The sequence below is a fragment of the Neovison vison genome, chromosome 12, assembly GCF_020171115.1.
Source record: "Neovison vison isolate M4711 chromosome 12, ASM_NN_V1, whole genome shotgun sequence".
In the NCBI taxonomy this organism is placed as follows: Eukaryota; Metazoa; Chordata; class Mammalia; order Carnivora; family Mustelidae; genus Neogale; species Neogale vison.
The window spans coordinates 19,339,903-19,353,485 of NC_058102.1; the positions used below are offsets into that span (position 1 = coordinate 19,339,903).

General features: G+C 34.0%; 1 protein-coding gene across 3 annotated transcripts in view; it reads right to left on the reverse strand.

The window, feature by feature from the left end:
• The window catches only part of LOC122891418 (PARP1 binding protein), a 71,725-nt gene that overhangs the window by 39,655 nt on the left and 18,487 nt on the right, over nucleotides 1-13,583 (reverse strand). The window contains exons 3-4 of one of the 3 annotated variants that reach the window (XM_044227047.1): nucleotides 11,511-11,669; nucleotides 6,332-6,439 (exon numbers count right to left, since the gene is read on the reverse strand). In XM_044227047.1, coding sequence (XP_044082982.1) covers nucleotides 6,332-6,439; nucleotides 11,511-11,669 — 267 coding nt within the window. Of the gene's footprint in view, nucleotides 1-6,331; nucleotides 6,440-7,033; nucleotides 7,390-11,435; nucleotides 11,670-13,583 lie in introns of those variants that run through there. The other 2 variants (XM_044227046.1, XM_044227048.1) reach the window with 2 other exon arrangements.

Below are 13,583 nucleotides of genomic sequence, written 5' to 3' on the forward strand. Positions count from 1 at the left end.
CATAACATACTAAAGAATAATAATAACAAATCATCAAAAAGCCAGAAGACACTGCAACAACGTATTAAATAGGCTGAAAATGATCTTAAATATTACAGTATAGTCAAAATAATACAGCATTTATGAAGGGACACTCATATCAATGAAATAGAACAGAGTCCACAAATAGATCTAACAGATACAGCCATTTGATTTTTGACATAGGTACAAAAGCAACAATGAAGAAAGGACATTCTTTTCAATAGTTAGTGTGGGAACAACTGGTCAACCATATGTGAAACAAATGAAACACACCGAAACCTCACACTTTTTTCTTTTTTTTTTTTTTTAAGATTTTATTTATTTGAGAGAGAGAGAGAGAGCATGAGCAGGGGGAGAGACAGAGAGACAAGCCCACTAAGTGGGGAGCCCAGTGTGGGAATAAATCCCAGAACCCTGACATCATGACCCGAGCTGAAGTCAGACACTTAACTGACTGAGACACCCAGGTGCCCCAACCTCACACTTTTTATAAAACTTAACTCAAAGCAGATTATAGGTCTAAATGTACAATATGTAAAACTGTAAAACTTTAAGAAGAAAACGTAAGAAAAAATCCTAATGACTTGGAATTAGGCAAAGTTATTACACGTGACAATCTATAATCAAAAGCACAATCTATATAGGAAAAAATTGATAAACTGGATTTCATCAAAATCACATTATTTTAATGGAATTCTCATCACCTTCTCAACTACTTCCACCCCATTTTCTTGATCTGAAATCTTGTTGTATCTAATTCTTAAGTGTTGATCCCATGCTATTTACTTGAAATACTCTCCTTGCCTATTTCCTTAGAAAAATGAACACTATATCAAAAACTAATAATGTATTATATGCTGGCTAATTGAACATAGTAGTAAAAAAATAAACAAATTTAGAAATAATTTAATGGAAAAAAAAATGGACTCCACAAATTCTAAACTCAATTCATTCTCAAAACTTGAAATTCAGTAAGTCCTTCAGTGACTGACAACTTAGCCAAAGACCCCATAATTAATCATCTATAATTCTAAGAAAATATTTTCCTAATTAAAATTAAAATGTTTTCATATTGCTTAACTACATTTTAACTTAGAAAGCATTAAAGAGAGTTTTAAAAGGTAGCAATAAAAATTATAAATTATTAGGAAGTCTCTGAGACAATTATTAATAAAGTTTCAAGTTGGGGCATGTGGGTAGCTCAGTTATGCATCCACCTTCGGCTCAGGTCATGATCCTCAGGGAATCCAGCCCAGCATCAGGCTCCCTGCTCCACAGGGATCCTGTTTCTCCCTCTCCCACTCCCCCTGCTTGTGTTCCTTCTCTGGCTGTCTCTTTCCCTCTGTCAAATAAATAAATAAAATCTTTAAAAAATTTTTTTTAAAAATAAAAGTAACATGCTTTTGGATTATTTAAATTTCTTAAGAAAAACAATTCTTGAAACATGGGAGGCAGTCAGGGTCTATTTAAAAAAAAACTTTATTGTACAGGAAAAGGTTACCTTAAATATGGACTTGAAATTTAAGCAAAATTGATTAAAAAAAAAAAGAAAACTTAAATATTAACCCTCTAAAGATTTTTTTTCTAAAATATTAAAAATATGAGACAAATGTTACCTTTGCAGAGAGGCAATTTGCAGAGAGTAATTCATGTACTCCCTTTCTTATTACCCTCTTACACCTAAGCCTCTCAGGCACTTATAATTCCCTGCATAGATCTTAATGGTTTCTGATGCTGTGTATTTTCTTAATCTTTCTACTACTTCATGAGTTTCAGTAAAGCAAATGGTGTGCCCTTAGGGCCCAAAAGAATGACTGGCATTATAGTATCTAATCAATTCATTTTTGTTAATAGGTTCTCAATTAGTTTTTGTTCAATGATAAATGTAAAAAACTTAATACACGTATTTGGCTCTTTTAGAAATTTCAGAATGAAAACTATTGATAAAAATTTATTTGGGATCTATTAAGCACTCACATATTTGTATTACATTGCCTTAAAAAGAAAATTACTTCAAATTACAGCTAAATCAAAATCATCTTTAAGATCCACCCTAAAATTTTATAACTTAAGGCATTATATTTTTCTGCTTAGATTTCAACTATCTTTTTATCTTTACTTTCAGTGTAAATCATAATACTTCATGTGAATCTATAATACAGAAGTTTCCATTTTAACTTCACAGTACAATAGCCTAAAACATATGAACCTCCCCTTTATCTTAACCCTTCATGTTTCGAAAGAGTAACACATGTCATGAAAAATCAAAAAGAAGAAAAAAAACAACATTCACATTGTAATCAGAAATTTTTTTATTCTTTCTACATTTAATTTCATTGAATCCCTATTTTACTGTGCTTTTGCTGTCCAAAAACAATGAGAATTTACCAAAATGTATATATCTGATCCTTACTAGGTATCAATGAGGGCTTAAACCCCATCTACAACTTGCTCTTTAAGGCTAGCAAATTCTGCCCTTCTGATCTATGATGCTAGACAAACAACAGGGAAAAACATCTTGGAGTCCCCACAGTTAAGAGTGTTTCTTTTAACTCATGGCTGCAATTGGAAATCTATCCCCATCATTATGGTCATATAACATGGCAGTTATGGTTTCCCTGCTCTTGTATTTGCAAGTGTGTTTTAAAGAGGCTCTCTGGAAAAGCATTCCACATAAATACAGTTATGATATCCAGAAGCAAGGGCCTAATTGAAAAAATCCACAAGATTGAAGCTTTTACCAAGATACCAAAAATAAAGATAATGTTCTGTTTATTTATTTAATAAACTGATTCAGTCCATACCACAAAGTATTTGCAATGTTTGTTTAGAAGTTGAACAATTTTATTTAAACTTTCTGGCAATTTCAAGTTTCTTTTCCTGTCCATTAATTATTACTGAAATGTAGATATTCAATCTCAATTTGAAGAATGTCAGTTTTTTAGATTGAGATTAATAATTTATACAGCTATTTTTTTACTTTCTTTGCCAAACACATAAATTCTTAACATAAGATGACCAAACAAGCAAAAAAAAAAAAGAGTTGAACTAAAACAAATATAGCAGTAGAAATTTTTATTTAACTGATGATTTTCTTTTAGGGCTTTTATTCCATTTTTCCCATCTTTACTTCAGAATTTCTAAAGCAGTTTATTACCTTAGGAAAAATAAAATAAGGAAACAAAAATATTGTTTCTCAAACTCATGCCATTCATCTACTTGATGACTCTGGTGTGGCATTAGTAAGGTACATTTTGTGATCAAAATATATCTATGCAAGACTTCAGTCCAAAAAGTCACTTTGGAATTTTAATAGAAATATATTGCCTTGCAAAAATACTTTGCAAAAAGAAAAATCAGAAGTCTGCAAGTAACAAAAAAATAGTTGAGAGGATGACTGCTACTTTAATAGTCCTCATAAAATCTATCAGCTAACTAGTAGGTAGAATACTCTTAGAAAACAATCCAAAGAGGCAAGAGATAAAAGTAGAGGATTAACACAATGAGAAATTTTTTTTTAAATGAGAAAACTATATACTTGCAATGAAGACCCATTAGTTTCTATATGCTATACTCTTTTTTCATGGATATCCATTTATGATAACATTTTATAACTGTAAGCCAAAATTATAAACACCTAGATATTTTACACATACAAATTCATTCATTTCTCGTAAGGACACAATAACAATTAATGCTTCCTCCCTACAGAGCCTGTAATATAAATCAGAGAGAAGAGAATTGTAAGTGATATACTCTCTTGATATATGAATGCATCTCTTAAGTACCAATGAGAAAAGACCAGGCATTTTGTAAACATTTTGTCAATATTTGGCACCAGAGAAAAAAAATGATGGAAGTGAAAAATTAACTTCAACTAAGAGAAAATAGTTACAAACGACTAAAGGGAATCACATCCGGGCAGAAAACATTCTAAGATGGACTTGGGATATTTTATCATACCAGAAAAAAGGGAAGTGCTTAGGAGTCTAATAGGGCATGTAAAAAAGACACAGAAGCTTGAACAGAATCCCTCCCTTTTAGCATCAAAGGTTAATGACTGTAATTAATTTTAAAACTGAATAAAAATTCATGAGTCCACAGCAATAAATACATGCATAAGGACAAAGATAAACAGAAAAAGATGTAATTTGCATCCTATCTTATAAATAACTATTATCCCAGCTCCTAAACTGGTAATGAAAGAGAAAGAATTGGGGCACCTGGGGGGCTCAGTGGCTTAAAGCCTCTGCCTTCTGCTCAGGTCATGATCCCAAGGTCCTGGGATTCAGCCCCACGTCGGGCTCTCTGCTCAGCGGGGAGCCTGCTTTCTCCTCTCTCTCTCTGCCTGCCTCTCCACTTACTTGAGATCTCTGTCAAAAAAATAAATAAAATCTTTTAAAAAAGAGAGAGAGATAAAATATCAAAAGGGCAGTTTTCTCCTGATTCTGGGTATAAATAGAGTGTCAGTAAGCTCTCACACAAAGATCTTGCCTAGAAGGGCGATTTAATTTTCTTAATTATTCTATGCCAACAAATTGCCTTTTTTTTTTTTTTTTACTTATTCTGTGGAATCATTCACTGTAGAAGAAAACAAGCGAGCATCTCATACCATTAAAGTTCTAGTGTGTGTGTGTGTGTGTGTGTGTGTGCGCACGCCTTTAAGATAGGAATGTAGAACCAGAGTGTGTCTACTTGAAATTCTAATGCTGAAGAAGAAAGCAGATTTCAGGATTTGAATAATTTCATTTAGCCAATAAAAGTATAAATCATTCTGCAAAAAAAAAAAAAAAAAGAGAGAGAGAGAGAGAAAGTATTAAGTCATGACTCTGCCATTCCTAGGGAACTATTTCCCTACATAGCTTTATCTTATCAGCTCTGCTTTACTGAGAAATGGCAGCTAATTAATGTAAAACATGACAGAGTTAGAAACTCACCATTTTGCAAACACTAAAGAAATAGCTGATTCAGACAAGGATCATGAACATATGTGTAAAACCACTGGGTGAAATGTTGCTGCAAAACAGTATATTTATACAGTGTCACCCCACAGATTTCTGTTCACTGCAAAGGGAAAACTACATCTTTATCCTAGAGAGAGCTGGCAATTTGGGACAACTTGAGCTTGTGTCTCTTAATACGATACCATCAGTTATAAAGTACTAAACTTGAATCTAAGCAAGCTATTGCATAAAACTTCCAGTTTACTGGAAATAGAAGAACAAGATAAATAATCCCAGGAGTACTTAAATACATAAATAAGAAGAGAAAAAGACTGAGGGGAATTCTCCTAGATTAAAAATCTAAAGAGATATAAAACCATTTGGAGGACAAATGGAGAAATCTGAATAGGGAAGACAGTAAGTGATATTAGGGAAAATTAAGTTTTCTTATATATAATGGTATTATGTTACTGCTTCTATCTTCGGGAAATGATATGCTAAAGAACTTTAGGGATTAAATACCATGATGTCAGAAACTTAACTTTCAAAGACGGCACAAAAAATATTAAATGCAGATGTTCAAGCATGTTAGTAAGTCTAGGAAGTAGGTGCACAGGTATTTATGAGGGCAGTGACAAATATATTTCTTAAAATGTGATCTTTGTGGCATGGGACTTACGGGAGAATCTGCCTTAGCAATGTTTCCTTAAAAATGAAGGTGACTGTCAAACTGAATAAAGAAGATAGATTTTGATATGTTGAATGCAGTTTTACTGCCTTTTCCAATACTCAAATTTTTATCTTGTCAATAGTGATTTTATTTACCATAGAAAATTCCATAAACATAACCCCCACAGTTATTAAGGGGTTACTATATTTAATTAGGTACCTAGCATAGCATTTAACTTAAGGTAAATTATATTAGACCAAACCTGTGGTTTGCTTTCTGTGGTTTGTTTGCACAACAAACTCTTATTATCACAATTTGTGATGCATCAGTTATCTACTTCAAAGGTGACAGAACAGAATTTTCAATTGTATATAACCGCCCAAGAATCATTCATTTAAAACCATAAGTAAATTTGCCAAATACAAAGATTCAAATAACTCTGGCAACTTAGACTTTCTAACTACTTTTCAAAGACTGATGAGTTATACTTATTTTTGCATAGTGCCTGTTATGTTGTCCCAAAACCAGGAAGGCACTGACTGCTAGGATCTCAGCAGTCTCTAATGCATTACTCTTTGCAAATATAGTTTTATTTAAACAAATTGAAAACTTTTAAAAATGAGAAAAAATAATAACTGTAATATACAAATTCATGGTGATTTAAAGAGGATCAGTCCTGCTCACAATTTTTCAGTACCTTTTCATTATCCTGGTTGTGTTTACTCATTGGTGATGTTGGTACATGAAGATCAGTTTCATCAGTTACTACATACTGTCTCCCAGAAAGAAAATCGCATAGCTGACTCTGTAGAAAACAAAGGAGGTTACTAATAAACTATTAGTATTAGTACAACTAGTAAAGAAACTAGTAGTATTAGTACAACTATTAAAAATATTTCACACCAAGCTGTATATAATAACCCATTTCTCTATCATTATTTAAAAGTGATAGGGGCGCCTGGGTGGCTCAGTGGGTTAAGCCTCTGCCTTCGGCTCAGGTCATGATCCCAGGGTCCTGGGATCCCCTCATCTGGCTCTCTGCTCATCAGGGAGCCTGCCTCCTCCTCTCTCTATCTGCCTCTCTGCCTACTTGTGATCTCTGTCAAATAAATAAATAAATGAATCTAAGATAAAATAAAACAGCGTGCTGGGCCCATAAAATAAAATAAAATAAAATAAAAGTAATAATGCTGGCTACTTACCCCCCCAAAAATACAATATTTAGTCATTTTAATTTTAAACTAATATCAGAATTTCCTTTAGTATAAGCCTGCCATTAAGTATAGGCTTCCATAGCACACATGTTCCCAGTCCACTCTTAATGATAAGACACACATACACTAGACACACATACACTCCAAATTTCATTGCTCACTACCATCTTTTCTTGGATAGGTACCTGCTCTCCAATTCATCTGTTTAATTATTACAGTCTTCGAATGGGCAAATTCTTCACTTGAATTATAAAGATGACATTCTTCAAATTTCTGCAACCCTCACAAATCCTTCCTTTAACTTAGCTGGTAAGTGATATCTTGTTGAGGATGAGATTCTTAGGTCACTGTCCTCTTCTTTCAGGACATGCTATTTCATTGTTGTTCTTTTTAAATAACTTGTTCTTTCCACCAGGAAACTTATAATATTTATCTTTATCCTTAAGAGTTTGGAAACTTTACCAGGATATGCTTAGGTATGTGTCTTTTCTCTTCAATACAGCCTGGAACTTCATAAACACTTAAAAGACTCAGGGAAATTTTATTATAACAAATGTGGTTAGAATATTTTATTTAATCATGACCTCTTCTGCCTCTCATCCTTTTTCTCCTCTGGAATTCCTATCATTTGTTATGCTAAATCCTCCAGATCCAACCTCCAAGTTTCTTAACTTTTTCTTCATAATTACTTCATCTTCATATTTTTCTCTCTGTGCCTTAAATATATATTTTGAAAGATTGTTTTTTTAAAAGATTTTATTTGAGAGGGAAAGAGATCAGGAGCAGCAGGGAGAGGGAGAAGCAAGCTCCCTGTGGAGCAGAGAACCCAACATGGTACTCAATCCCAGAACCCCAGGATCATGACCTGAGCTGAAGGCAGACGCCTAACTGAGCCACCCAGGTGCCCCTCTGCTTTAAATATTTATTGTGTTTGACTTTCAGAACTTTGATTTGTGCCTGAATCCATCTGTTGCACTGGGAAGACTTTTTTTTCTTCTTTTTTAAATCTAGAAAGCCTTAATGTTTAGGTGTATCCTTGAATTTCCTTGAGTACTTAACTACTTTTACGGATTCACCACTAAGAGTGGCTATTCTGTTGGTCACATGTGCTCTGAGTTAACTCATCTTTCTGCAGATGCTGGGACTCGTTAAGTGGCTGTTGCTTTTCTTCATAGGCTAAGGCCCTGACTGTTGAGGTACCTGAAGTGAGGACAATTTTACAAGTAATAGAAGTTGAAAATGTCTCTACTGTTTACAAAGCATCAGTGGAAAAATAAACAGGATGCCAGTCACCTCCTTAAGCCAAGGGAAAGTCTTTTTGTGGTCTCTCAAGGATCACCAACAGTATACCCATCCATTCAGCTACTTCTTGGCTTCCTAAGTCAAAGAATCCTGGCACACTCACAGAGGGAATTTTTGACCTTCTCCAGAAAGTTCCCAGATTTCTGAGGGCTGCTAAGTTCTTCTTGAAATCTACCATTTCTTCTCCTCAGCCCAGGTCTCCAGTATCCCTCAGATAATTGTTCAATTCATGAGAAAGCAAATTCTGTACCAATTGTCTCAACTTGGACTCCATTTAGAAATCGAGGTCTTATATGCTCCCAGATGTCCACAGGCCCTGCATGCATGTTCCCCAGGAGAGGAATTATAGTGTGTGAAATACACTTATATGTATTCATACATCTATAATTGTATGAAATACAATTATAATGTATGAAATAACTTGTTCAAGTTATCATGTTCCCAGAATATCCCTGTCTTACCTTTATCTTGATTCCTTGTAATTTCTGCCTTATTTAGGCTACTATAAATAAGAAACAAAGATACATAAGCATATGTATCTTTAAAGACACTTTTAGGAGCACTTGAGTGGTTTAATCAGCTAAGCATCCCACTCTTGGTATCAGCTCAGGTTATGGTTTCACGGGTTGTGTTATCAAACCCTCATTGGACTCAGCGCTCCGTAGGGGGTCTGCTTGAAGAATCTCTCCCTCTGCCCCTCCCCACTCTCTCTCTCTCTAATAAATCTTTTTTAAAGACACTTTCAGCATAAATTAGGGTTATTTTAATGCATTTTTGAGGAAATCAATCTAAGTATCTGTTTTTCTGCTCAGTTTTTCTTCATTGGAAATTTCCCTAGAGCAAATAAGTGTCAGAGATCAAATCTTCCATTTTAAGTGCAGAAAAATTTCAACTTCACATGCTATCATCTCAGCAGCTTCCACTCCCCTCCTGAAATTCTGCAGAACATGTTGATGTTTGGAGGTACAGAACTCCCTCCAAGGTAAACGTGTGTATCTCATACTACAGATGATACACTTAAATGAAGAGACTTATTAGAAGATTTATTAGACAGGGGGTGTCTGGGTGACTCAAAAAGCTGAAAAGCGACTGCCTTTCAGCTCAGGTCATGATCCTGGAGTCCCAGGATTGAGCCCTGCATTGAGCTCCCTGCTTAGCAGGGAGTCTTCTTCTCCCTCTGACCCTCCCCCACTCATGCTCTCTCTCTCTCTCCCTCTTACTCTCTCTCAAATAAACATATAAAATCTTTCAAATAAAAAAAAAATCTTATAGAAAACTTAGACAGCAACAAAGGATAAGGTGAAAACAATGTGCCTCAGGCAGATTATACTCTTACTGGCTTATCAAAAAATTCTCTTTATTGTTCCTACAATCCAATACTTATGTTTGATTAGCCTCTCTAAATTAACTATATGAAAAATAGTCAAAAATCATCTCTACAAGCAAATAAAACATAGGTAGGAAGGAATGAAGAAAAACAATCTTCCCTCACAAGTATCTTTACCATAGTGTGGTTATGTATGTGTGTCTCAGAAAGTTACGACAGGGGGCACCTGGGTGGCTCAGTCAGTTAAGCATCTGCCTTTGGTTCAGATCATGATCCCGGGGTCCTGAGACTGAACCCCAAGTCGAGCCCTTGTTGAGCCCTGTGTTGGGCTATATGCTCAGTGGGGAGCCTGCTTCTCTCTCTCTCCTTCTGTCCCTCTGCCCCAACTCATGCTCTCTCTAGCTCTCTCTCTCAAATAAATAAATAAAATCTTAAAAAAAAAAAAAAAAAAAAAGAAGTTACAACAGGGGAAAGGGTTCTATTATAGCGCAGTAGGCCAAGACCGCAAACTGCCTGCCAATATCCACTCTCCCCTTCTTCATCAGTAACAGAGATTTTGTTTTTATTCTGGCATGTTACCCAGAAAAAAAAGGACTATATTCTTCCCTAACATCTTGGTGTGGCCATGTGACTAAGCTTTGCACAAGGACATGGAAGCAAAAGAGCTATGCCTCTTTAAAATGAAAGAAGAGTGCTGTGCTCCCTTACTACTTCCTGATGCGAGAAACGCTGATATGGAATCTGGAGTTCCAACGGCTAACTTGGACCACAAATGATCTTGAGGATAGAGGTCAAGAACTAAGATGAATAAGCAGAATGACAGAAAAATCCGAGGTATCTGATAACCACAGAGCCATCACATCAGTCCCATATGCTTACCTTAAGACTCCTTTTATAAAACAGTGAAATAAAATTTCCATTTTCTTAAACCACTGTTAGAGGTTTCTATTACAAGGAGCCAAAACATGATTCCCAAGTTTCAGACAGAAATATTTATAAAATATTCTAATATCTTAGAAAATATAATAAACATTTTCTTCTAATTATATCTATAATTATTTAGTTATTACTACTATTTAATTACTACTTTATTGGTACTCAGTAATGTTAAGATAAATATACTTCAACACTTTAAAATAGATACATCCAAATATATTCTAAAAGTTTATTAATTCTAATGTAGATAAAACCAAACTATAAAGGATGGCGTCCCATTAGTTTTAAAATTTATATTCAATAAAAAAATAAAGCAATGAATATGTGTATGCAAAAAAAAAAAAAACAGGAACAGTATATTATCCCATGTTTACTGTATCATACTATCGTCACAAAATGATACCCCATCTCAGTTATTAGTACTACTAATCCATAGAAAGAGTCATAGCAATCATTTATACAACATATGCCAAATGAACATATATACATCAAAATAAGAAAGTAAAATATAAAAGCAATCCTTGGCATGAATTCAAAAAGAAATCATGGGGCGCCTGGGTGGCTCAGTGGGTTAAGCCGCTGCCTTCGGCTCAGGTCATGATCTCAGGGTCCTAGGGTCGAGTCCCGCATCGGGCTCTCTGCTCAACAGGGAGCCTGCTTCCCTTTCTCTCTCTCTGCCTGCCTCTTGCCTGCTTGTGATCTCTCTTTCTGTCAAATAAATAAATAAAATCTTAAAAAAAGAAATCACACATTTGGGACTGATCTCTTTGTTAAAATTTTTTGATCTGGTAAGAAGCTGTTCTTATATTTCAACCAAATAACATAATTTCAGCAAAATTTACCACTGAAATATTTCTTTCCAGTAATAACTAACTTTCAGGTAGCTAAATTTTCCATTTCTAACATGATCTGAAAAGCAAAAGCACTATCAAGTTACTATAAATGTTGATACCATAGTTTAAAATAAAAATAAATCTAGCCAAATTTTCATTTAAGACAGAATTATTTTAAAAAATACTTACAGGGGATATGTTGGCATTATTTTCACAACTAGAAATCAAAACACTACATTTTTTATAAACATCAATCAGATCTACCATATTACTATTCTTTAAGAAATCATCGTAAGTCCTCCTAATGTCCTCATAATGGTCAATCACTTCTGTATTTTCAAATGGTAGGTTCAACTTCTCATGTAGGAAGTATTTCCAGGTCAATAAGACATCGCTGAGGGAAACTGTAAATTCTCCACTATGCTGAAAAGAGACAATGCCAAAAATGAAAAGATAAATTTAGGTACCAGAATATTCATTAATCTGTAATTGAGAAGGGAAATACAAATTGAGTTTTGTTATAGAAAAGTGTACATTGAATTCTTGTGGATTTGAAGAGAACACCCAAGTTCAGCTATGGAATAATTTTTAAACCAGATAGAAAAGGATCTTGATGGTTTCGTAAAATACAAACAACTATGGCAAGTTTGAGCATGACAAAATTAGCAAATATCTAGTCTTTCTTCATTAAATTTCTTCTCAAATTCAGGGTATGGGTAGGCAGTGATCTGTTCTTAAGCACTATTAATTGGGGAAAAATTTGATTCTGTTAATATTTAGCTCCTTTTAGCTCTTCTAATGCATTTTTAATCTCTTAATCAAAACTTTCAATGCCATAGTGAATTACCACATACCACACTTCCAACTGTTAGTCCTAAGACATGATCATAAAAACTAATTTTAAAAATCACATTTTATTTCATTACTGTTCCAGAAAAAGCAAAATAGCAGTGCTAAAACCTTGGGTCGGAGAAGAATTTTGATTCTTCCCTGTTCATGGACACACCAAACTATAAACAAGTGTTAAAAAGCCACAGTTTCTTTCTATAAGCTGTTGGATGTTCCTATTGAGGTAAAATTGTTCTTTTTTCTCTTCTTCAATATCAACATTTTGTATTAGTCGGTAGACATGCTGAAGGTTTTTTTTAATTGATTGCATTCTGCTCCCAGATATTAATAAAAGTGCCCTCCTAAAAAAAAGGCCAGCCCTAATTCAGTAAAAAATTCTAACTACTCCTTTCCAATACAGCATGAGTAACAAATATTTTTAAGTATTCATATGTAATTTTGTGAAATTTATTATGTTGCTTTTTTCCACAATTAAGTTCCCTTAATATGTTAGTATTTTCTGATAACACCAAGATCTTTCCATCATTTGCACTGAAAGATGGGTGGATATTTAAATAGAACTATAATTCACTGGAACTAAAATTGTAACATCATCTTTAGCCTATGAAGAATAATAAAAAGAACCAAACAGAGTCAAGTAGAGGCGCCTGGGTGACTCAGTCAGTTAAGCGTCTGCCTTTGGCTCAGATCCTAGGGTCTTGGGATGGAACCCCATGTCTGGCTCCCTGTTCAGCAGGGAGCCTGCTTCTCCTTCTCCCTCTGCCACTCCCTTTGCTTGTGCTATCTCACTCTCTCAAATAAATAAATAAAATCTTGAAAAAAAAAAGAGCTGAAAAATAAACCTTCTACTTAACTGACTCTTTTAAATTTACATGTCTTTTACAAAAATCAGCTACATTTTCTAGTTACTATCTAAATTTAAGGCAATTATGTCCAAACTGCCTTCAAAATTATTAACTTTTTACTCATCCTAATGGAGACAAAGAAAATTATCCTTACTGTCCTTGGAGAGACCTATTATATCAAAATAATAAAAATTAATAATATTTCATGAAATTAATTCAATGAAAAACAAAAAAAAAAAACAAAACCAGTAGCTCTCAAATCTTGAATCCATAACCCAATTGTAAGACAGATTTGTAACTTCGCAGCATTGCATCAAAAACTGTACACTTTACTTCCCAATTCTACAAAATTACACAATAAAATTTCCAAATGGTATTTAAGTTAAACAAATCCAGCTATTTAGAGTTTCAAAACTAAGTTGTCTTATCTCAAAAAATTCCTAAAACTGTTTTGATATGACATCTTTCATATGAAAAATAAATTAAAATTTTGCCTAACATAAATGTACAATTCAGTCTTATTCGGTTGACTATAACTAGTTAAAGTAAAACCAGGCAAGCTCTTGATCTTGTGAGAAAAGGTTTTGACTAGATTAACAGTGTTTATACTGGGATTGTAAAAACATTTTAAATCCAAATAAAA